The following is a 25640-nucleotide window of genomic DNA, read 5'->3' on the forward strand; positions in this document are numbered from 1 at the left end:
GTGTGTGTGTGTGTGTGTGTGTGTGTGTGTGTGTGTGTGTGTGTGTGTAGGGGGAAGGAGCTAAGCTGGGTGAATATCAAGGTAGCTGAATGATCTCTCACACAGAAAAAAGAAAATTACCAAGCACTTACCAGATGCTGGTACTATGTGGGCACTTTCACAGATATTGTTTAATACACGAAAGGTGTGTTATGTAAACCAAGGTGATTACATGCAGAAAAACATGGTTCTTCTCTGGCTGTTTTAAAATGTCTATTAATACAGTCCTAAACCAAATCTGGCCTTTAAATAGTTGATGATATTTTTAATGTACTTACAAATTTAATCTGAAAATGTATTTTAAGTAATTCTCTGTAGTGCCTTCTCTTGATTTGAGGTGCATGGTGAGAACCAGCAAGTACATGATGAGAAGGATCGCTGTGAACGACCAGGGTGGGGAGCACGTGGATGATGGCGGTCAGCTAGGGAGCCTGGGGTCCAGTTTACACAACCATGAGCCTGGGGTTTAGGTCGTCCTGGTGATTGGTGAGCCTCTGCGACAGAGAGAGTGCTACTCTAAGCTAGATTTTTAAAGTTATTCTATAAATCAGTGTCTAAATAAAAATCAAGCCATATCCCTAGGAAGGATGTCGCTGTCTTAAATAACATGGTTCCAGATATGTCATTTTGGCACCTGAGGTTTAAGTTCGTTTTTCTCCTGTTCCTGGCTCTTTAGAAATTACTGATAATGTGTGTTCATTCTCTGAAAGCCCCATTTCCCTTAGGAGGCTGGTAACGACAGTCAAACTTGAATCCACATCAGACAATTCCTGAGAATTATTTATAACCTATTGCTAGAAAATAGCACCTTATTGCTAGAAATAAGTCATGCCTTTCCCATTATTCTAATGTCTCATTTAATTTCATTTTAATCAATGAAATTCTCCCATCCTCAGTAAAAGTCTATAGGGAGACAGAGGTAGAAATGAGATACTCCATTGTTATCCATGGTTATTTATGAGTGGAAAAGTGAAGGTGATTTTTGTTTTGCTTTTTTCCCTGCTCTGAGCCTTTCTGAATGTTCAGCGTTTTTAATGAGAAAGAGAGAGAGAGAGAGAAGAAAATTGATTGGAAAATAAGGAAGGCAGCTGGTAAACTGGGGTGTGTTCAGGACGAAAGGTCCCTTACCCCTTTAAATGAGGGGTTGTTTATATCTTTGTAATGCATTTTTACTCCATTCTTCAAGCAAGTTTTGTGATCAGAACCCAAAGAAGACTAAATCCTGAAAATGGGAAGCAAAAACCTTGACCAAGAGAGAGTGAAAGGAAGGAAAATTTAACTCCAGTGGTAACAACTTGGAGACAGGCCAATTCAGACAGCAAGGCCAGAGGTCTTAGCGATTTTTGTATGAACCATCTCTCCTGGATATCTCCAGCAAAGATGGCTGAGAAAATAAAAGCTCATATCCAGATTCATGCAAGCCTTAATCCAGCCATAATTAGGAAGGACTGTGACTCCTGGGAAAAGAACTGCTCAGAAACAGTAAACACTAAGCAGTTCCCCAAACACTGGAAACAACCTCTTTTTTTTTTCGGTTGGTGAACAGCTGCTCATGGTTGAGAATTACATCATATTCAGTTAATTAAGTCACATTTTCTGCTCCATTAAATTGTTTCTCTTTCACATGATGGAATTCAATACTGTACTTTTGTGTTTCATGATATAAAGATCACTGTGGATTCCAGGTGTCCTACCAGCTGTAAATACACCTGTGAATTACTGGACCTAAAAAAACAAAACTTATTCCTTGAGTAAAACTTCTTCTCCAACAATAAGATGAGATAAATCTTGAAACTATTACTCCAGCCGTAATTTGCTGTGCAACCGAACTATTTGGACATAAGTTATCTCTGTTCCTCTGGCTAAACTGTAAGGTTGGTTTGAGGTACTGACCTCTGGACATTTTTTTTCAGTGATAGTCATTTTTGCCTACTTGTGCAAAATGCACACATTCTCCCAAACACACCTTTGTCCTGACAGGCCTGTCTGTATTTGAAGATGCAGCTCTCCAGTGTCAAGCACATGTGGCTGCATGCTGGCCTTTAGTTGGGTGACACCTCTGTCCACTGTGCATGTGCAGCAATCATTGGGAGTTTTAGCCATCCAGGCTTTCACGGTGTTAAACCAGTGTGAATTTGCTGCTGGTGCGAGAAAACCTTGAAGAATTAGGAGAGGTAATTAATGGTGACCCTCTTGCCACTTAACTGAGCTAGATCAGAGGGGGCGTCAGACGATCCCTATACTTGACCTCAAGTCTTCCCAGTAGCTATGCAAGCTTAGTTTTAGGGTCGCTGTTTCACAGATGAGAATGGCCAGGCTCAGTTTACCTGTGCAAATCTGTGCACATGAGAAATGGTGCCTGACCCGAAGCCTGTGCGTTTTCCCCCTTACCAGACTGCCTGGTGATTCGTGGCTTTGCAGAGTGCCTGAGAGCCTGTGGCGGGGGAGAAAACCCAGCCCTCACTGGTAGAGGACCTGTTCCATACACCTCACTTCAGTGATTTTTTCCAGCCCATTAATTAGCTGATACCTGTAATGGCACTTCTCTGTTGGAATTAAGGTGTCGCAAACATTACCTCCATATTAGTTGCTGGTGATAGTAAAAATAAGTAAATAAATAGAAGCCCAATCAGTACTGAGGCACAGTGGTCCTTTAAACCGTAGTACAGTTTGCTGGGAAGTTTTAAATTAGTCTGTCCCTTAGTAGAAAAAGTAAATTCTCCAAAGCATGAATTTATTGATAAGTTTGTTTGTACAAGAGGCTTCTGTGCTTTCCTAGAGGATTCATGGGAAGTTTGTTTAAATTATAAGTTGTCTTAGTACCTGAAAAATGTAACCTTTGAGGCTGAAAGTTGTATGAAACCAATCAGCAGTGTCTGGCGTGTCTCACTGACCAAGCTGTCCTTGTGTGTTTTAAGAACCAGCTCCTGGCTGACCACGGACATAATCCCCTCATGAAAAAGGTTTTTGACGTCTACCTGTGTTTTCTTCAAAAACATCAGTCTGAAACGGCTTTAAAAAATGTCTTCACTGCCTTAAGGTCATTAATCTATAAGGTACGTTGTTTCACCAGGGAAGGTCATTCTTGATTCTCACCCATTCTCCTGTGTCTACCTGGAGCTGAAAGGGGCACTTACCTCCCTGGGTTCATTTGCTTCCTCATGTCCATGTAGTTTCCCTCAACGTTCTATGAGCGGAGAGCGGACATGTGCGCAGCCCTGTGCTATGAGGTCCTGAAATGCTGCAACTCCAAGCTGAGCTCCATCAGGACTGAGGCCTCCCAGCTGCTGTACTTCCTGATGAGGAACAACTTCGACTACACTGGCAAGAAGTCCTTTGTCCGGACGCATCTGCAGGTGCGTGTGCTTTAGCTTTCCAGGTCAAGTGTGCTGTGTGGAATTATGTTTTAGCAGGAAAATGTTGAGTGTCACATCTACCAGGTTACCTCGGTGTAAGTATTGAACGATCTGGCCTCTAGATGGAAAATTCAAAAGTCACATTTACTGGTTTTATATATTTCATCCTCCACAGCGTAAGATTTGGGCCCAGGATGTGTTTCTATTGGTAAATTGACATTTAAATGTCGAATCAATGTTCGACTGACCGAAATTCTACTGAGTAAAGATTTATAGAACCTATGAGAGGATACCTCATAGTAAACATCTTAGGTAAGACACAGAAAGCCCAAAGTGACTCTTTTCTGTCTTCCTTCTGTTGACACGCCTGCCATCCCTTCAGAGTTAGTGTCCCAAATTCTCTGCTCTGTGAACCAGGCCAGATACTGAAAATTCTTATATACTTTTGTAGACTTTCTTTTTCTACAAACACATATAGGAGCGCCTTCTCCGTCTCTGTACTTACTCTTTTTTTAAAAAACAAATGTTTATTGCTTGCAAACTGTGTGCTGGGATTCATGGATGAACATGAACAAAACAGGACCTCTCCTGGCCCTCACAGAGTGTCATCTCCTGGAGGACAGACAGACACTGAGGCCCTTGTGCCGTGTGCCCAGTCCCCTAACAGAGGAACTCGAGTGCCCCAGGGAGGGGACCAGGGGGCTTCCCATGGGATGTGACGCGTGAAGAGGGGTTTGGGGGTGAGCATGTTCCAGGCCACGCATGCACCATGGGAAAGGGACCATCCAGGGGACCAGAGAAGGTCCTTACAGTGGAGGTGAGAGTATGGGTGAGAACAAGTTGAGATGGCAACATTGCACATTTGGAGGGATCGCCTGGACTCCAGGCTGAGAATGGATCAGGGAGTCAAGGCCTTAGATCGGGAGACTGTGAGGAAACCATGGTTAAGTTTAGGCCAGAGAGGATGCTGTCCTGGGTCAGGCATGGTGAGGTTAGAAGGGAGAGGAGATTGAGTTGACAATACTTAGTGATTGATTATACCTGGGTGTGGTGAAGGTAAAGGATGAGAAGGGGGAATGGGGGGAGGGGCATGGTCTACGGTTTAGCTCAGTAACTGGGTAAAGGCAGTGCTATTTGTTTTTTGGGTTTTTTTTTTTTTGCGGTACGCAGGCCTCTCACTGCTGTGGCCCCACCCGCTGCGGAGCACAGGCTCCGGACGCGCAGGCTCAGCGGCCATGGCTCACGGGCCCAGCTGCTCCGTGGCATGTGGGATCCTCCCGGACTGGGGCACGAACCCGTGTCCCCTGCATCGGCAGGCAGACTCTCAACCACTGCGCCACCAGGGAAGCCCAAGGCGGTGCTATTTATAGACCCCCAAAAAGACAGATTCCCCCACTGCATAGTTCATATGTACATGTTTTAATAATAAATGCAAAAGACAGTCCATTTACTGAATATTTAGTACATATAAATTCAAGCCAAAAACCAAAGAGGTAAATAATAAGGTCTTCCTTTTTATTAGAGAAGGTGATAGGTAAGTAACCATCCAAGTGATACGGGCTTATCTGATTCTCATTCCTCTACACTCTCCTGATTAGCATTTTGATGTGCAACCGAGATGGAAGGGTAGCAAAATCAACTTCTAGAATAATTCTTGGAAGGGGGAAGATGACTCAGACGTTGTTTCCCACACTGGAGCGATCCTTGTTCGCAGCTTCCCCGTTGCCCCATCCCCATGCACATCCTAACCAAAGCCAGGAGCTGAGCCTGGGGCGTCACTTGAAGGTGAATTGATTTGCTCACGTTTGTGTGTCCCTAAGGTCATTATTTCCGTCAGCCAACTGATAGCAGACGTTGTTGGCATTGGGGGAACCAGATTCCAGCAGTCCTTGTCTATCATCAACAACTGTGCCAACAGTGACAGGCTCATCAAGGTGGGTGGCCCGGTCTCGTTTTATGTTTTACCCCCAAAACTCCGCCTCATCATCTGATATGTATGCACACGGACAGAATGCAGCTGAAAGCCCCGTGTCCCCCTCCACCCTTGTTGCAGCACACCACCTTCTCCTCGGACGTGAAGGACCTGACCAAAAGGATCCGCACAGTTCTGATGGCCACGGCCCAGATGAAGGAGCATGAGAATGACCCCGAGATGCTGGTGGACCTCCAGTACAGCCTGGCCAAGTCCTACGCCAGCACCCCCGAGCTCCGGAAGACGTGGCTGGACAGCATGGCCCGGATCCATGTCAAAAACGGGGACCTGTCCGAGGTAGCCCCACAAGCATGTCAGTCCGGGCTTTTGAGAAAACAAATTGTGTCCCATTCACTGAAGGAAGCCAATTATGAGAAAAATTTCCCAGTAATTCAAAGAAGCCAGTTAAAAATATGTGATACTTTAAACAGTGCTGGGCTTGGGGTTCCTTCATGGTCATCTAAGCATTTTAACAATTTACAACATCGTAAGGGGATGTTTCCATCACAAAAGAGCATTGTTTGAAGGCTCTTAGAAAACATCCATGCTCACACAGGTGCCCGCTAGTTAGGTGCACTCAGTTTCTGCATCAAAACTCCTCTAGATCTAAAATTGAGCTATTTTATGATAAAATTAGATTTCCCTGTATCAAAGTCATGAATGACAGGGCATTGCTTTTTCCTGTTTGAGGTAGTCAGTTTCTGTCTGTAGTCGTGGCAGATGTCAGAGCTCCCTCATGGACAGAGCTGCACAGTTCAATAAGCGACAGCATGGCGGGGGCAGAGGGGGAGTGTGGGCTCCAAGGCAGACTGGATCCCGGATCCAACATTGACTAACTCGGTGACATTGAGCCAGTTCTTAACCCCTCTGTGTCTCTATGACATCATCTGTAAAATGGGGGAAATTAAGGAAAACAGTAGGCTGTAAGGCGGGAAGTATTCATGTTCCCATGAAAACTCTGCTCAGGGTTCATGCCTGAGGCATTTAGGTATGATTAACAGTACTACCAAAGAAGTGTGCTTTTACTTTTAAACCTCTCTAACTGCTTAAATTAGTAAAATTGTGTTCTGTATCTGAAAATTTTATGTAACTATTTTTACCTATTGATTGAGTCCATTCTGTTTGACCATAAGTTTAATCTAAAATATACATTAGCCATAATGAAAATGAATTACATACTGTTAGTAGTAGTAATTTTTTTTATCATTCTGACAAGAACCAGGGCTCAGACATTGGAACCTTATGGTAGGTTCATTTCCAACAGCTATCTTTAATGTTTTGTAAACCATGGCAACTTGGTGAAAAGAATTTATTTTTATTTTTTCTTTTGTTTTAAGGTGTTTATAATGTTATCCATTTAACATAAAATAATATTTTCATTTAGAATTTTTGGAAAAAGTTATAACTTCATCTCTGAATCTAAGAATGCACATGCCTTTTCTTCAAATGATCCTCTTTTCCCTTTAAGAGAAATAATGCTGAAATTTTATAGTAAGAAAAAATGCTTTTTAAAAATCTTTTACATTTAAATTTAATAATTTTAAATAGAAATAGGTCTTAGCAAATTTACGGCCATTTGTCTCAATTCAAAGTTTAAAAATTTCAATTTATTTGAATTGTTCTACTTTTTTCAAAAGGTAAGATGTCAGCCATTAGAAACACTAGTTGATGCCTTGAGATCTAATATAAGTACATATAGTCATTAGATTTCTGATTGTGAGCATTGTGCCATTCTTCATAATTGGTGATTCTGAAACATGTCTTTTGTTTTAGGCAGCAATGTGCTATGTCCATGTCACAGCCCTGGTGGCAGAATATCTCACACGGAAAGGTGAGAAACGATTCCTGGGTTTTGTGAAATAAATATAAAATTGCACAGAACAGCAAAGACAAGTGAGAGCCATTAAGAAAGATGTGGACGTGGGGGATTTCTGTGTGTGTGTGTGTATGTGTATGTGTACAGTATATTCATTGTTTTATTCACTGGTGTGACACTTGCTTGATGTGGTAGGCACCGCAGAAATGGAAAACAAAAGTAGGTGGCATTTTGTCGTATAACCTCTTACTAATAACTCCATATTGCAAAAACTAGTTAATGAGCTTGGCATCTGGGAGTCCCTGACCAGCCAATCTCCAGCTGAAAAGATTTTATTTTCCCTTAAGATAGTTCCCACCGGAACTGTTTACCAATCAAAAGGCAGCTGTAACAGGAGGTGATCAGGCAGTATTTTCTGGAGCACAGCCCGGTCGGCTTTGCTGTGTGCGAAGGCAGCTTGCAGGCTGGAAACCTTGCCGCCCCATGGAAGGAGCTGGCAGGAGTGAGTGCCACCCACCTGTGTGCTAAGTGCTTGTTCCCACGTTAGCAGGCCGCGAGTTCTGTCACGGCTCCTCTGGTTAAACACCAGTTGCTCGTTTCCACTTCAAATTTGAGAACACGGGGCTTTTAGAAAGGCCAGTTGTGTTCATGTGTGTACTGGAGCACGGCTGCACCAGATCTGGCTAATTCCTTCACAATGTGAGGAAACCACAGATGGCCAGGTCAGGGAATTTCTATCTTTCTGGTACAGCTGGCTCTTTGGAATGGAATTTAAGGGCATCTAGGCTTGTCGTACGTCAGAGCTGGAAGGAGAAAGAAACCAGGGAGGGGCTCCGTATTCTCTTACTGCCAGCACGATTTCCTGTTGAGACCTTCTGTCGGGTAATACATCTCCTCATGTTTAGAAGCAGGCCTAGCCCTCCAGCTGGAGCCGTCCTTCCTCCCCTCCAGCCACAGCACCTGCCAGAGGAGGCGCCGGGGAGGTGAGCTGAGAGTGGGCCGGCCGCCCGTCCCTGTGACACTCAGACGTATGGGGTTTCTCTTTCAACTCTGCTGGGATGGACTTGGCTCTCCTTCCCTCCCTTCTTTTCCTGGCCACTCTGGTTTGATGGCAGGCAAGGAGAAGAAAGCACTTTGGCCACCATTGTCATTCCACCAGAGCTGAGTTGTATTTTTAAATCTACTCTGTAGCCAAAAACATGGATGGTTGGATTTTATAATTTTGCTTTTTGTACACTCATGTATCCTCAAGCTCCCAGGTTAGTGCTTTGCATAGGGGAATATTTGTCTCCATGAAACAAAAGCAAGGCGAAAGCTGGACATTGGCAGAGATGCTAGACAACCCATGAAGGGGCTGGAAACCTTGACCATGTGCAGCAGAAACATCTCTGACTTTAGGGTCCACTCTTCCAAGACTTGATTTCAAACTACTCTGTGTTCCTTTTTTTCCTGAAACATGGGAGGTCTCAGTTCAGGTATTGACTTTTGTTTTACTGTAAGCAGTAATCTCAGTAGAGCAGGAAGACATTTCAAGTCCTTCTTCACTTGATCGTTTTTGCCCAGCTGACATTGTCCAAGTGACATGAAACTTTCCCCAGTGACTCCATGGGAGGAAAGGCCTCTTCTTACCCCTTAGGCTGCTGACGTGGAACCAGCCAAGGCAGCCCCACAGCTCACGGCTGCGGCCATCGAGTCACATCTTGGTAGACTGCTTCCTGCAGGAGAAGGGCGAGTTCTAATCTGAGTTCTGGGTTACCCCAGCCAGAGTAGGTGAGATGACAGCTTTAAGTAAACAGAGTTGTTTTTGAGCCTGTATTTCTCTGATTGGCTTTGGCTTCTTTATTTTTCTTGGTATCTGAGCATGGGTCATTTTACCAAATCAAACTATTGTTGTTATTACCTTGCTATTAATTTGATTCAATACCTATTTCAGTTTATTTAAGGATTACATACATTTTAATAAAGGTGGGTGAAAAATAAAAAGGGATGAGAAAAATAAAAGTTGAGGGCAGTGAGTGTTAAATATTGAGGAAGCGAATGAAGGAAAGCACACAGTGGCGCCCAGGCTCCCCATGGGAACGCTGGCCTGAGACGCAAGAGATTCCAAGATCGGTCCTCGTTCAACCCAGAAACAAACAGGGCAGGAAGAACCCTCGCGGTTCATCCACTTTCAGGTTGATAGCTCCAACTGTCTCCCCTGCTCTCTAATTCTAGGCATGTTTAGACAAGGATGCACAGCTTTCAGGGTGATTACCCCGAACATAGATGAGGAGGCCTCCATGATGGAAGACGTTGGCATGCAGGACGTCCACTTCAACGAGGTGAGCGCCGCAGCCCGCGAGGGCTCCGGTAACCCCAGTGTCTCGGGTGCTGCCGTTCACCCGCCCCTGCACCAAACTGGGATTTTCTGTCTGCCGCTGCTGTGTACACACTTCACTCTAAGATAATTCTCCAGAGCACTGAAACTGAACAGTGAAAGCTTCTGCCATTCCCATTCCCAGGAACTCCCCCTTTCCTCTGGAGAGGGTGTGAGGAACTAGTTAATAATGAAGTGAGGCTGAGAGCTTGGACACTTGGGGTAAAAGGCCCAGTATTGTAAATCATAAAGCTTCTCATTCTTCGCAACAGCTAATTTCTCTGGTTCCTGGGTTTTATTTCTGACTTTTAGATCAGTATCTCCAGCACAAGATATCTCCCCGATGTCCCCAAACATGCAAGGCCATGAGAGGCCAGACTGGGCTCAGGGGCAGAGCAGCCCCTGTCCAGGCCCCCAGTTCTCTGCCCCCACTTGAGTGCTGTCAGCTAGGGCCTGTGCACCATGAGTAGATAAGACCACCCTTGCCCACCCCCCATAGAGACCAGAAAGTTTGACTTTAGATCATTGTAGCAATTTTTGCAAGTTTCTTGCCAAAACAGGATCACCCTGCAGCCACTTAAAATCTGAAACTAGAGAGTTCTGAAGTACAGCTAGGAATTTGAACAAATGCCAATTTTCTGTGTGCGTGTTTCTTCACGTGGAGAGAAAGAACAGAGAAAGGAGTAAACGTCTTCTGCCTCTGTTATACTTGTGTTTATGATGTGGAAGTCCTGCAATTAATATCAGGACTTTTGATCATGTTCATGCTGGTAAGCTGGGCCCATGAGCAAACATCCTCCGTGACACTGACCATCCATGAACCAGCAATTCTCAAAGTGTGGTCCTGGGGTCCCCGAGACCCTTTCGGGAAGTCTATGAGGTCCTTACTTTTCCAATTGAATATCTCTGTGAGGCTGGATTTTCTTTGTCTACATCACCCAGAACAACATATTGAAGAGATTGAATGCAGAAGCAGAGACAGGAATCCAGGCTTCTCCTATGAAGTCAGACCTCAGAGTTGCAAAAAATGTAAAACAATGCCACTCTTCTCCTTAATTTTTTTTTTGAAAATGTTACTTTTTCATTAAAAGTGTTATTTTCATTAACATGTCATAGGTTTATTATCTTAGTTTAAAGTAATAAATCTTTTTACTTTTTTTTCAGTTTTAATTCCTAATATTGTAAATATTGAGAGATAACACCCATGTATACAAAAGTTCTCAGCTATTTTTAAAGAATTCTCAATAATGTTTATGCTATATAAAGGGACCTTAAGCCTCAAAAGTTTAAGAACCACTGCCAAAAATTGTCTAGTCTCAAATGACCCTCTAAATTAAAAATTAACTGTGAGAAAGAAGGATAATATATTGAGTGACTTCACATTTAAAAATTAAAATAATTTTAACCAAAATACATGAAGTTCTCTAAGTATTCTGAAGGGGAAAAAAAAAAACCAGTTGGTTATTACATGGTCTTAACAGTTCAGCTGTTTCTCCATCTTGAAATGCCTGGCCCAATGGTAATTTTTTACTCTGACGTGTGTGCCTGTCACTTAGGCAACAAGGCCCGCATGCTCTTGGCTTTGAACTCCTCGCTTCAAGGAGGGCTTGCACTGGGTTCTTCCCTGAAAAGAGGCTTGAACGCATTGTTTCCTTGGAGAAACCACCCTTGTCCCCCGCTGACCAGTCAGTCCTCCGGAGCGCAGCACTTTGTTTAGATTCGATAAGGAAAACAGCAATGCCAAGAACAACTAAAGATTCGAAAGTAAACAGTTGTGGGTAACCTGTCATCTGGAATGATAACATGAAGTTCAGGTTTGCTCATCGGATGAAGTAATAGGCTGGAATAGTCTCTGCAGCCTAGGGAATGAGCCCTGTGAAATCAAGGGCAGGCTTGATTGGGGAAATTTGTGGATGGCACCCCCTCTGAGTAATAACTGAACATGTGACAGGGATAACTTTATCAGTTATTTTCAGAATATGGACTTCCCACCCTGTCCTTGAAGCGTAAAGTTGGTAAATCTTTAACAAGGTCCACAGTGCACGACGATCTATCCTGATTAGGATGTGGCACAGGGGGTTGTAAAGCCCCAAGCAAGCCCTGCGCATTAAGAGTGAAACTAGCCAGCAGTGAAAAAAAGAACGTGTTCCAAAAGTCACGAAAGCTGAAACTGCCACGTAGTTTCCAGAAAAAGGGAAAGTCGAGTATCTCTGCCAGAGGAGGAGTTTTGGGGAAAGCTGATGGGAATAGATGTAGAACAATAGTTTAATAAAAATCATTGCCCTTTTAATGTGCATTATTAGATATATTTAAATGTCTAAGATGCTCTCCTAACATGATTTTAGAGGCGCTACCTAAAAATGCACAATTCTCCTAGGAGGAGACCTCAGATGAGTTTTTATTGGTAGCAGTCCATCTTCCTTGACTCTGATCTAAAGAGCGAACTCCCCCGCAGCTGCTTTTGATTAAAGAGAAACGTCCCATTCCTGTTTACATTTTGTTTCACAAATTGGAGCCTGTGCAGATTGAAGAATTCTGAGTTGCCTATGGTGTCAAAATTCCATGCAGCCCATGTTGTTTTGAGATCCCTGCCTCATCCCATACAGGCAGGGTCCTAGAAGGAAATAGGTAGCGCTCTCAGAAACTGAAGCAAGTCTAACAAAGGGACTATTTTGAAAAGTTTGGTCAGGGTTTAGGGACACCAACAAGGAATATTGCAGAACCCTGGAGGTTAGCAACAGCTGGGTTGCCACTGTCAACCTGTGGGCTAAGGGAGCGGGGAGAGAGAAACTACACAGAGGGGCCACCTGCCCCGGCTCAGTCCTGGCATGGGGGCAGGGAGGGAGGCACCCCCTCCCCACACTCTCCTTCTGTCCACCAGTCTCCTGCTGGCCTTCCACTGGCTGAGCCCAGCAGGCAGGCCAGCAGTCCTGGTGCGTCGGCCCGCATGGCACAGAGCGAGGGAGGAACGGGGCCAAAAGGGACTGTAGTGGGGAACTGGAAAATACAGTCCATCCTCATTATTTGCCCAGTTGCTAAAATTTCTTTGTTACCCCAGAATCAGCATGCACTGAGGTGCTTTTACAGTCATTTGGGGACATGGCACAAAGCAGCAAAAAATTTGAGGCCACACGTTCCCATCTGAGGCTGAACAGGCAACACTCTGCCTCCTTGTTTCAGCTCGTGCTGTAAACAGGGGTCCTTCTCTGGCCCCCTAGCATGGTGCTGAAGTGCTGTCCAGTGTTCCTGAGCTCAGGAAGGTGATGTGCCTTACGGAGAAAATACTTGTCAGATAAGCTCTGTTCAGGCAGGAGTTACAGTGCTTTGGGTCGTGGGTTCACTATTAATGCATCAACCATATGTACTAAACGAGGTGTCTTTAAACAGAAACACACATAAAACAAGGTTAGGTACTAATCAGTTGCCAGAAATTTTGTAACCAGAGGCTCTCTGGAGCCTAACCTGTATTTCCCCAAGAATGCGGTGTTCCGTGTTCACAAACGTAGTGTCGGTGGTGACCATAGAACATAACCACAGCAAATAATGAGGATCAACTGTGTTTGGCACCCTCAAGTGTTGTTTCACAGACCAGCAACGGTGAGGTTCACCTGGCAGGTCACTGACTTGTCTTAGCCAAACTGCATCTACTCAGAAATAACAATTATAAAATGTTCATACCTACAGAACATCCCAAGAGAGAGTTAGCAACAAAACACATCCTGTGGTTCCTCTGTTTACATCTCATCCAAGCCTGGCAATTTTCTGTAACCCTGTAGAGTGGTCTAAGCATCTGCTTTTCCTTGACCGAGAATGCTCTTAGAACCACCAAAGTTATATAGCATATCTTCGCTTTTATAATGCTTCTCGAAAACAACAGCAGCAGGGGACGTGGCCCATGGAACTTGTCTGACTGCTCTGCCTTGTCTCATACCAGGACATATTGCCCTGCTTCATGTTGCAAATATTTCCTAAGCTTCCTTATGCTGGAGAGACAAGGGTGAGCATGATGTGATGTGATCATGATGTGATCTGCCCCAGCACACAACACTGCTTCCGATGCTTTCTTGCCATTGAGGAGAAACACCTAAACCACGGTCCCTTAGAATCTGAGTTGAAAGTTGTCTCAGTTCTTTGTGGCTTAGAAATTTCTACATTTACATGTGTTGATTCACTCCATAAACTAGCTGTGTGCCATGTGCCAGCTCAGTGATATATGAGGGAGTGCCTGTCTTAGAAAGTTTGACCTAGTGTGCTAGTCCTCAAGGTTTAGTGTGCTTAAAAATTACGTAGATTCCTGTTACAAATATAGATTCCCATTCTAACCCACCCCCACCCATCCCCAGATTTAGTTGGGTGACTGTAGCGCCTGGGAATCTGTATTTTAACAAGCATCCCAGGTGATTATTCCGATACAAAGGATCTTCGACTGTATCTTGAGAAACGATAATATAGTAGAAATGTGAATGATGCCATGATGTATGCCATTGCCCGAGCCAGGTCACATGCTTATGGTTATTCCCAAATGGTAGATAAAAGAGATAGCTAGCTTCATAAGAAAGGTTAAATTAAATCAGTCAGTCCTAAGATGGGGCAAATATTATTTAAGTGAAAAAATTTTAAATACCCTGCAAATACACAGGCTCATAATGCATTTTCAAGCACACACATGCACCCATGCACAGCATTAGTGAGCTATTTCCACAGACAGGTGCTCGGTGCCATCAACTGCATGGCTGTGGCACACCTAAGAATGACTGGCTAATTACATTTTAAACAGCTTCCTGAATGGCTTACGAGCTTAGTGTACTGAGATCTTTTTAAGTCTAGTCTAATATCATAAAATGTGTACTTTCCAGGTGCATAAAGCTCACTGAGGTTTTTTTTTTCCCCGACCAGTGATTACTTTTAGTTCTTTGCGTGTATTGACAATTTAGAAAAAAAATAACTTGGCATTTCGATTTTAAACAAGGGGGAAAACTATCAGACTTTCTGTATGATCGCCTTTCAAGGTCACCACTCTGACCGCTGTCAGTGTAAGTTCTGGTTTTCAAGTGATTGCTGAGAATTCAAAGTAAATTCATACATGGAGTTTCTGTTGAGAATATTATTCATATCTGCCCCGATGTTTAGTTACTATGATGTCTTAGTTTTTATGACTCTTTATAATTTTGTGTTGACATATGGTCTCTCAAACTTAGCTGTCTATGATTGCTGGTTATTTCTATTCAAAGAATTGTTACTTGATGCACCAGCTGTAAACGTCTAGGTACAGAGTTGACATTAGCTTGAATAATTTACCTTACCAAATTAAGCTTTGATGCTCAGTAATCCATACTCTACCTTTATGAGAGAAGGACTTAACCTTTTTTTAAAAATAAAAGCCATTTTTAGTTTGTTATTGGGTAAAATCTCTAACTACTCTGCTTTTTATAGTATACATTACCATTTTCTACAATAAAAATGATATTCAGACTGATACACTATAGATCCTGAATGCCTCCTGAATCAAAAGAAAAGATAAAATAATGTCCAGTAGCATATATAGGTTGATGATGTATTATTTCCTAATTCTTAATTACCATCAAATTGTGATACTTATTTCATAGTTATTTACTAAGCTCTATTCACTCTATGAAACATTACTGTTTTCCCACCATTCTGGGAAGTGTCCCTGGTTGAAGTTTACTTTTTTGTACCAAATATGGCAGATTTTTCCATAGTGAACTGAATTGTCCATAGTATTGATATGCCACAAGAATTCAGGTTTCATCATTATTAAACTTTCCTTGTGTTTCTGGTTTGACAAATGAGTAAAAGTAGTATTCAAATCTTAGTCTCACAATTAGGAGCATTTGGTTCAGGAGATTACTCATAAACTCTATTTGATATATATTTAAGTGACTAAATCTAGAACCATTCAAAATATACCTGAAAGGCTGCTATACACAGACGCCTTATGAGGTATAGACAGAACATCATTTTAAAATCAAGTAACATCTTCCTTATATAATACTTCCTTGTTGTGATAGTGGATGTATGTCTGTGTGCATTTTCATTTCTCATAAAATTATCTATTTCAATTATTAATTTATTTTTAGAAAACTTTTGAATGTGGCTATTTAATCTGTGTATTTAATCTTTCCACCTCCCCAACCTCATCTCTCTGCCCTGTTTGACTCAGATTTTATACTCTGGCCCTCAAACTACTTATAAATTTCTCACACACCGTGCTGCCGTCTCTCCCACGTCTCTGCCCAGGCTGTTCCCTCTCCCTGGAATGTCTCCCACCTCTTCCTTGCTATTCCCACCTTTCACCTTCACCTCACTAACTCCTGATGTTGTGTAAGACTCAGCCAGTCATCACTTTCTGCAACCTTCCATGGCCCCCCATCCCCCATCACTGGATAGGTGCTGCTCCTCTCTGCATCCCTGATTCCCTGTGCATTTATCAGCACACTCACCACCATCTTTTGTCATCTCTTTATGGATCTGCATAGAGATCTGAGCTTTATGAGCAGGAAGTGCTCTCTTCACGTGATTCTTGGCCTCCCCTGGACTCACTCAGAGACACACAGACTGTTGTTAAGTCAGTAAATGCCTACTGCTCTCAGTTCAGAGTGTCTACCTTCTGACTTGCAGTTTGGCACGTATTTGAAATCACTGTGGTTTTCTCAGTCCTCAGTATCTTAGCATGCACGTCAAATCTCTTCCAGTCGGTGGTCATGAGTCTCTAGTCCATCAGTTCTAGCTGCTTCGAAGGACAACGTCTCTGTGTCTTTGAGGGCCTCCTCCTCAAAGCCAGTTTCGTGTATACCACATAACCTGATAAACTATCCCAAACCCACCCCCAGCCCACGTTTAGTAAAAATCTACAGAGCCATTTTTATAAATTACAGAAACTTCAATTTTATTTATATAGGCTTGTTTTATAAACCCAGTGTCGAGTACAGTGCCTTGTATGTAGTAGCTTCTTGGTAAAATGTGTGAATGAATGAATCAAGTTAATGATGTGGTAGTGACTGTGCCTGGTTATAACATTTATAACTCTTTAAGAAGAATGTTCAATTTTCTATGAGATTATATTGAAGTTACTCTAGAGTCTTATTGTGCTGTAACTGCTAAGCATGGAGTTAAGAACCTTTAGGTCTCTCTGATCCCATCCACAATAAATAGGGTGTCATCATTGTGTATTTACATCTACAGTGTGAACCATACTATAGTTTGAACAAAACCCAGTAGTGAGAAAAGAAGGGGCCAAATGAGTAGTCTGTAAGTTAAACCTAAGAATAGCTTTAAGATGGGTAAATTTCCATGCCTTGACTATTTTGTTATCAGAAGAATTCCTTGGTTGTACAGCATTCTCATCCCTGATGGGAAATTGGGTCTTCTCAGAATTCATTCACCTCTGCTGTAGTCCCACAGCATCACTGAGAATGAAGATGCTCAATAAATACCCAGTGCAGTGTCTGTGATCTAAGATAAGTAAGAATTGCAAGGCTTTGATAAAGGACTCGTTTCCCTACAGCAAAGGACAGCTAATAGTAATATTGTTATATTACTAACAAAAATGCAGATCGATTCATTCATCCAAGAAATTCTTGCCTACCAAATATGTATGTGGCACTGTGGGACATTACATTACCCAGTAGAAGTAAGATATCATTTTTCAAAAATTAATACAAAGTAGAAAGTGATGATTGAAAAAGAGAAATTTGTTTAACTGGCCTATTAATTACATATAGCATTTAGTTTTCAGAGCATTTTAATGGATAAAATTTTATTTGACCATCACAACTACCAAATTAGATTAGACCTTTATTACCTTCCCAGTTTTACAAATATGCTAAAGTAAGTACGTTGACACTGACACTATACAAGTTTTATTTTTATGCTTTTCTTTTATGTAGCTTTTTATAATCAGAGAAGCATGAGAAAAATCATAAAATCTTGTCATATTTAACCTGGATAGATTCTCCATTGGAAAAGATTTGAGACAAAACTGAGAGAAAACGGAGAGAGGTTTTGCAACTTCATAATACAAATGCACAGAGAAAAGATACGGTGTTAGGACCTTTACTGACTTTTTTCTTTGTCTATAGCTGTTAGGATAATTACTACATATTCTGGCTTCAGTGTTTGCACTTAATGAGACCTACAATAAAAGTATGAGATAACTGATATACCTCTTTGTAAGCACTGGTACAGCGTTTAGTCACACAGATGACAGTTTTATGACTTGTATGTTGTAAATATGACATAGGAATTAAATGTCTTGCTTTAAAGATGGTTTGTTTAAGTCAGTTAGGTAGTATTTTCTGGTAAATTGATTCACAACTGCTTTTAAAATGTTTATTTTCTTTGGACCTATAAACCGTAGACATTAGGACTGTAATGAAACATTAGGCTGGTAATGAAAAACACAGGTCGTGCCCTTCATTTACAGAACTATGGAGGATACAAACATATTAAAAGGCAACTATAAAAGCCTTAAAAACTATATTAGCAAATTTAATCTAGCACTATATAAATAAGAGGAATATATTGTGACTAAGTGGTGTTTACCCTGACTAGGCACCGTTAGTCCAACCCTGTAAAAACCAATTAATATAATTCACCATATTAACAGAATAAATAAGGGAAGTCTTATGACCATCTTAATAGAGGCAGAAAAATCATTTTAAAAAATTCAATATCCATTCATGAGTTAAAAAAGAAAATCCTAGGAGTAGAAAGGAACTTCTTCAAGAAAAAAGATTATCTACGAAAAACCTACAGGTAACATCATACTTCATGGTGAAAGACTAAATGCTTTCCCCCTAAAATTGGGAACAAGACAAGAATACCTGCTTTACCACTCCTGTTTGACATTGTGCTGCAGGTTCTAGCCAGTGCAGTAAGGTAAGAAAAAGAAATAAAACTGCATATATTGACATAAGATGCAGTTGTCTTTTGTGACAGAAGTAACCCAAAAGAATTTACAAGAGAAGTTACTAAAACTGAGTTTAGCAAGATCATAGGACATAAGATCAGTGTACAGAAATCGATCAACCTTCACGTTTAGAGATTCTTATACCATAGTTTCACCATATTGTTAACAATTATTTTGTATAATTCCTACAAACAGGTATGCTGGATGACTTTAAATCTTACTCAAATAAAGGCCTTTACTCCAAAAAAAACAATCATCAAAAACGTTGAAAAATTAGGTGTAAATCTGTAGAGATTTGTATGCTAAAAACTACCAAACACTGATGAAAGAAATCAGAGAAGTCCTAAATAAGTGGTGCGAAAGACTCAGTATTTTTAAGATGTCACTTCTCCCTAAATTGATTTACAGATTCAAAGCAATCCTAATCGAACTCCCATCTGGAGTTCTGGTAGAAATTGATAAACAGATTCTAAAATTTATATGGAAAAGCAAAGGAACTAGACTAGCCAAAACAATTTTGAAAAAGTTGGAAGAGCCGTGCTATCTGATTTCAAGATAAAGCAGTGGTTCTCAGCTAGGGATGATTTTGCCCCCTCTCTCCCAGGGAACATTTGGCTGTGTCTGGAAAGGTTTTTTAATGTCACAATTTGGGAAAAGGGGGAAGGGTGGTGCTACTGCTACTGGCATCTAGTGGGTAAAGGCTAAGAATGCTGCTAGACATCCTGTAATGCATAGGACAGCCCCCCAGAAAAAAGAGTTATCTGACCCAAAATATTGTTCATGTCACTGTGGAGAAACCCTTCTATAAAGCTACAGTAGTGATCAAGACAGTGTGATACTGGCACAAAGACAGACACATCTATCAATGGAACAAAGTAGAGAAGCCAGAAATAGACCCACACAGGTATGGTCAGTTGATTTTTGACAAAAATTCAAAGGCACTTCAATGGTGAAAGGACCGTCTTTCATCAAGTGGTGTTGGAACAACTGGACATTCATACGGGAAAAATAAGTTGACCTGTACTTTACACTGTATTCTAGGATCAAAGGATCCTAGACTTAAATATGAAATATAAAACTATAAAACTTCTGGAAGAAAACATAGGAGATAATCTTTGTGAACTTGATAAAGATCTCTTAGATGTAATGTATAAAGCACAATCCAGAAAATAAAAACTTGAAAAATGGAGCTTCACCAAAATTTAAAACATCTGCTCTTCACAAGACACTGTTAAGAAAATCCAGAGACAGGCTACAGATTGGGAGAAAATTATAAATCACTTTTATGCAAAACATATAAAGAAATCTCAAAACCCAATAATAAGAAAATAACCCAATAGAAGAAGAGTGAGGAAAAGATTTGAATAGGTACTTCACCCAAGCTATATAGATGACAAATAAGCACATGAAGTTTACTCAACCTCATTAATGAAACCCTACTCCAATGGGCTTAAATAAAGGTCGAATAAATTGACTCCCATTAGTAAATTCCACAGAGGATTGACAAATCAATCTGATTGTTTAACAAAGTGGTAAAAGATACAGTTACTTTGGAAGGGAGGAGGAGCTCTCCACTCTGTTAATAGGGCAGACAGGCCCCTGGCTGGCCATGGGATGTCCAGTCTGCTGAGAGCATCTGTCCCAGCATTCCCAGCAAGGGTCCTAAAATTCACCCTGATTGGCCAGTTTAGGTCACGTGATGAAGCAGTGATTCATCATGATTCATCATGATAGATTCATGATGATAGATTTATGCTGGTTAGTTTAAACCTGAGGCACCTGTCCCAGCCCTTGAGTCATAGTGTTAGCTTCTTCCAAAGTTCAAGGGCTTTAATGGAGGCAGGGTGACTGCGCAAACTTAAGCAGATAGAAATTTTGAAAGGAAAAGGGAAAGAATGTTGGTGAGGCTGGCGTAGTGCCTACCACACTCCATTACTGAATTGCTCTAAGATGTTTAAATTGGTTTGAAGTCATGCTTAGTGACTTTCCATGTCTCAGCATTGTCATTGTTCCTCAGAAAGGAAGAAAGTCTAAATTATATTTAGAAAAAGAAAACTAAGAACAAAAATTGAGAGCCTGTGTGAAACCATCAATTTCAATTTTTTTCCATGCATTTAACTATTACACAGTTACACAATGTGACCCTTCGTTTCTGTTTGTAAACATGTTTGGAAAATAGCTCATTAAAAAAAAGAAACATGGAAGTTAGTGTTTAAAAATATTACATATTTTGAAATTTTCTTCCTGGCTGTCTTAACCGTTTATGTATTCTGCAAGGAACACAATGCTAATTTCCCTGTAACACTCTTTCCTGGCCGGGGGCCTTCTTCTTTGATCAGGATGTGCTCATGGAGCTCCTGGAACAGTGTGCAGACGGACTCTGGAAGGCCGAGCGCTATGAGCTGATCGCCGACATTTATAAGCTCATCATCCCCATCTACGAGAAGCGGAGGGATTTTGAGGTATCTGAGTGGTTTGTTTTCTCCCGTTTGAGAGGACAGTGGAGTGACACACATCCCCAGACATTCTTATATGCAGAAAGCGCAAGCAGGCCATTTGAGCAATGACCTCTGACCCGCCATGTGACACTGGCGGTTGCCACCCTCAGAGCCATCAGGTGTCACACCTCTACCCAGACCTCAAATCTCAAAGGACAAGGGGTGGGAATTCTGGCACTCCACCTCTTAGCTAAGGAATGGAGTGGGAAAAGCGAAGACTGCAAACGTCATCAGAGGACTGAATGGGCTTACTGCACTGGAAATCCAGTGGGTCTTCAATATGCAGGATGGCCCTTTGGGTAGAAAACAAAACAGTTGGATAATGATCACTACCAGTTGTGCTGTCAAAATTCATTCTTGATTTTTTTTTTGAAACTCAAGTCCAACGAATTTTCACCTATATAGTATCATTTCATTGTTATTTTAAAATAATTCTACTAGTTGCAAGTGGGAAGAAATGGGGTTTGTCCTGCTTTCCAGAGGCTGGCCCATCTGTATGACACACTGCACCGAGCCTACAGCAAGGTGACCGAGGTCATGCACTCAGGCCGAAGGCTTCTGGGGACATACTTCCGAGTAGGCTTCTTCGGACAGGTGAGCCTCCTCTCTGTTCTCTAGGCCGTCCCAAGTCCTTTTTTTCTTGTTTAAACTCTATATACAAAGTGGTATTTTGTAAATTTTCTGTTTTCTAGAAATGCTAATTTGATGAATTTGTCATGTTTAGTATGGTTCTTACCTTCCTCAGTAGTAAACTTTCTGCCTTTTTTTCTTTCTTCCTGTCTTTTTATTACTTTCTTAAGGCAGCGGTAAGTTCTCCTTCCATAAGATATTCTTAGCGGCATCTTTGGTACCTCAGTGTGGTTTGCAAGTTTCCTTTTCAAGTCTGTATGTATATCTGTCCAGTCATTACAAACTCCAAAACAAAATTAACATTTTATTCCATTTACAGAAATAAATCACCTGTTCCCTTACACGTCTATACTGCATGTTTTAAACCAAAATTAAGACTTTGTGGTTTCCTTTGTCCCTGTGCTTCTCTATCTTTTATAATACAATATCTCTGCAAGTAGATTTACCATTGTAATATTTCAGAAACCCTTTAGAAAAGGGGTCATTTAAATTTAACTGAAAGTTTAACCTCCAAGTCTCTAACATGATTAAATAGTATAAATTACAATCCATTTATTCAGGGTGTGTGGTTTTCTATGAGCATTATATAACCTTCAATTTATCCTGTTATTTATTGTCTTTTATAACTTTATAGCAATACCAGTTTACAGACAGTGAAACAGATGTGGAGGTAATTACAGTAAATACATAAAAAGCAAGTAATGTAGTGAAATTACTGCATCTAAACTCCTAGTTTGATGTGGGTGTTTTTTGTTTCATGTTAGCCTGCGTTTTTTCTTTTATATACTGTGTTTTTTGCACCATTTTCTCTCTTTCATTTTAGATGAGAAAATTTTTTTTTAATTTATTTCAAATATTAACCCAGTCTGGGCTTTTTAGTTTTCAACCTTTTTCACTTCCCACGCAATACTTCGCCTTCTTGTATCGAGACATGATTGGTGCTAAAACAGATGATGACTGGTGATAACGAAAATATTTCCTGATCTTATGCTACAGCCCTTTAATATTTGCCTCATCAGGAAGACAAAACATAATTTACACCAACTTCACATAACTTTTGCCAGACCAGAATGCTTCCTTTTATGCCGTAAAATCCCAAGTAAACGGCAGAGATCAGGAGAAGCGTTTCTGAGGCCTGCAGATAGCAGGCTGCTGAGTCATGTCTTAGTGAGTCTTAGTGAGTTCTGCTCCTTGGGAATGTGAAACAGGCTTGAATCCCATGATTAGACTTCACCGAGGGGACACAGTCTTGAATCCCCAATCTTTCATTTCCCTCAACACTTAACGACAGCATTCTTGGATGAGTTTGCAATTTTGTGTTTCGCCTTTACCTTGCACCCAGACCTCACATTATTATCATTTTCCTTCCTATTCGGAAAGCCTGATTTTGTTTTTAGAATCATTCCCTTTTTTGTTGTTGTTAACTCCTGTAACAAAAGAATCCTTCCTGGGTGGTAAGCCTTGGGCTTATATTTGGGGATAGCTCTAATTGTGCTTTATGTCACAGGGATTCTTTGAAGATGAAGATGGAAAGGAGTATATCTACAAGGAACCCAAACTCACGCCTCTGTCAGAAATTTCTCAGAGACTCCTTAAACTTTACTCAGATAAATTTGGTTCTGAAAACGTCAAAATGATACAAGATTCTGGCAAGGTATGACTATGCTTGGAAACATATTATAGCAATATAATATTGTTTTTTTATGTATGATTGATCATATATTATATATTTATAAATGTGGTAGAAAAAAGAAGACCCAGGAAAAAGTCAGGAATGGTTGGCCTTGAGTGGCAGGTGTATTTTTTTTCTTAATACTTTTCTGTGCGTCCCAGGTGTCTTTCATTAAGCAAACCTTTATTTCATAATTTTAAAGATATTATTTTACAAAATAATTAACATCTGAAAGGATGTACTGTTTTTAGTCCCACTATTTAGAAACTCTGTAGGAGTAGGGTCCTAGGTTCTGTTTGTCTTTGTAGTTTTTCCTTGCACTTAGCACAGTGCCTGGCATGTTACTTGACACTCTGACTGATTGTCTGATATATGGACAGATGGATGGGCAGACAGAGAGACCAAGGAATGAACTAATTAGCCAGCACATTTGTAGGAATGAGATCTACTTTCTACTTGGAGAGGCTGTCCTCTGCTGTATCGCTCTCATGAAAACCCTTTCTGAACGTACACGTTTTTCCTATATGTTTATGTGTTCCACTGTCTTCAGGACATCTCCCGAGAGATGGGATCCCTTTGTTTCCAGAAACTCAGGCCAAGATAGAACTTCTGTTCTTTGCATTAAAAATGCTTCTCCTGGGCTTCCCTGGTGGCGCAGTGGTTGAGAGTCCGCCTGCCGATGCAAGGGACACGGGTTCGTGCCCCGGTCCGGGAAGATCCCGCATGGCGCGGAGCGGCTGGGCCCGTGAGCCATGGCCGCTGAGCCTGCGCGTCCGGAGCCTGTGCTCCGCAACGGGAGAGGCCACGACAGTGAGAGGCCTGCGTACTGCAAAAAAAAAAAAAAAAAAAAAATGCTTCTCCTGCTCAGTTTCCAGCAGCAATAAACTCTACCTTTTTCTCAGTTCATTCTTTTGGAGGATCCTTCGTTCATTTTTTGGGGGCCTGAGCCCTGCTTTGGAGTCCCCAGTGTCTGGAATCTGTTTCCTTGGGGCCCTTCATTTTCTCCAGAGAAGACTCTTCCAGTCTCCTGCCCAGGTGGTAGGGAGGGGACAAGGGAGGGGGAAATAATTCTGAATTCTGGAGGCAGGGGATGAGCAAGGGTGAAGGTCCGACATCCGGCTTGCAGCCTTTCACCTGCCCTCCCTGCATCCTGCTCTGTTCCTTGCCCCTGCTTTCTGCTGAGACTGGTGAACCCACTTAGACTCTTTCCAGACCGGTTTCTCCAAGGAACGGTCTCTTCTCTCTTGTGGGGCTGGAACTAGGGAAGGGAACCCAGGGTTCTGCCACCTCACATAGACTTTGGGCCACTTGCCACCCCACACATCTCCTGGTCACCAAAACCCTGGTCCTCTACAGATGCCAGTCTGTTCAGGCTCCATAACAGATACCATAGACTGGGTGACTTATAAACAACAGAAGTTTATTTCTCACAGTTTTGGAGGCTGGGAAGTCCAAGGTCAAGGCACCGGCAGATTCGGTGTCAGGTGAGGTTCTTCTAACTGCTTCACAGACTGCTGTCTTACTGCCGGGTCCTCACATGGAGGAAGGGGTGAAGGAGCTCTGTGGGGTCCCTTTTATAAAGGCACTAATCCCATTCATGAAGGCTCTACCCTCCTGACCTAATCACCTCCTGCCTCCTAATACCATCACATTGAAGGTTAATATTTCTGCAGGAGAATTTTGGGGGAACACAGACATTAAGTATATCACAACAGGCTTTTGTGGGGTGATCTGACTCCCCTGTTGTTGCCCCTCTCCATGGGAACTTGGGTTAGAACTTTCTCTCCCAAGTCAGGAAGTACATCTCCATGCACCTGCCTTCCAGATATTCATTAAATTCATCCACTGCTGTTCTGTCCTCTCTTCTTGGTCCTTGCTGGTTAATTCTATACTGTCATTTTAATAGAGTTGCGCAAAGGAAAAGGGACAAACGTACATTGTTGGTCCATTTTTAGCTAGAAACCTCAACACAACCTCATTAAGACCTACTTCCTTTCTAGACCAAATCACTCAGGTCCAGCTTGCCTTTTTCTCTGAAACCAAAACCTTTGTCTGGGTCAGGTTGTGGCTTTAACCTTAACAGCCTTCTGTCAAGGTTCTCGCGCATTGGTTCTTCTTGCCCTTTTGATATGTGGTCCTTGATGCAGCAGCTGAAAGACGCCCTAGACCTTCTTCTCTTCCTCAAACACCAGTCCTTTACTCCTTCTGCTGATGCACACATACAAGTTTGAAAGTGAAAACTAAAACACCACTGAAATATAGGCAAGAATGGTCATTTCCTCTGCTTTTAAATTGTTTCTGCTAAAGAAAGTTAAGTCTAAGAGGTTTGAATACAATTATAGTGATTGGCCAGATGGCCTTTTCTAAAAGAA

At 41.7% G+C, this 25640-nt stretch overlaps 1 protein-coding gene across 17 annotated transcripts in view; it reads left to right on the plus strand.

Moving 5' to 3' along the window:
• DOCK9 (dedicator of cytokinesis 9) overlaps positions 1-25640 on the plus strand; it is a 351807-nt gene that overhangs the window by 310114 nt on the left and 16053 nt on the right. For 11 of the 17 annotated variants that reach the window (XR_003791732.1, XR_003791733.1, XM_029210207.1 and 8 more), the window contains 10 exons: positions 2958-3095; positions 3213-3395; positions 5216-5329; positions 5449-5664; positions 7141-7198; positions 8089-8166; positions 9398-9504; positions 20808-20930; positions 21447-21560; positions 23104-23250. Coding sequence is in view for 14 of the 17 variants with exons in the window: in XM_029210207.1 (XP_029066040.1) it covers positions 2958-3095; positions 3213-3395; positions 5216-5329; positions 5449-5664; positions 7141-7198; positions 8089-8166; positions 9398-9504; positions 20808-20930; positions 21447-21560; positions 23104-23250 (1278 nt within the window). In the remaining 3 variants the exon portion in view is untranslated. Of the gene's footprint in view, positions 1-2957; positions 3096-3212; positions 3396-5215; positions 5330-5448; positions 5665-7140; positions 7199-8088; positions 8167-9397; positions 9505-20807; positions 20931-21446; positions 21561-23103; positions 23251-25640 lie in introns of those variants that run through there. The other 6 variants (XM_029210199.1, XM_029210204.1, XM_029210205.1 and 3 more) reach the window with 2 other exon arrangements.

The sequence above is a fragment of the Monodon monoceros genome, unplaced genomic scaffold (genome assembly GCF_005190385.1).
Source record: "Monodon monoceros isolate NGI ecotype Baffin Bay Population unplaced genomic scaffold, NGI_Narwhal_1 Super_Scaffold_8, whole genome shotgun sequence".
Classification (NCBI taxonomy): domain Eukaryota; kingdom Metazoa; phylum Chordata; class Mammalia; order Artiodactyla; family Monodontidae; genus Monodon; species Monodon monoceros.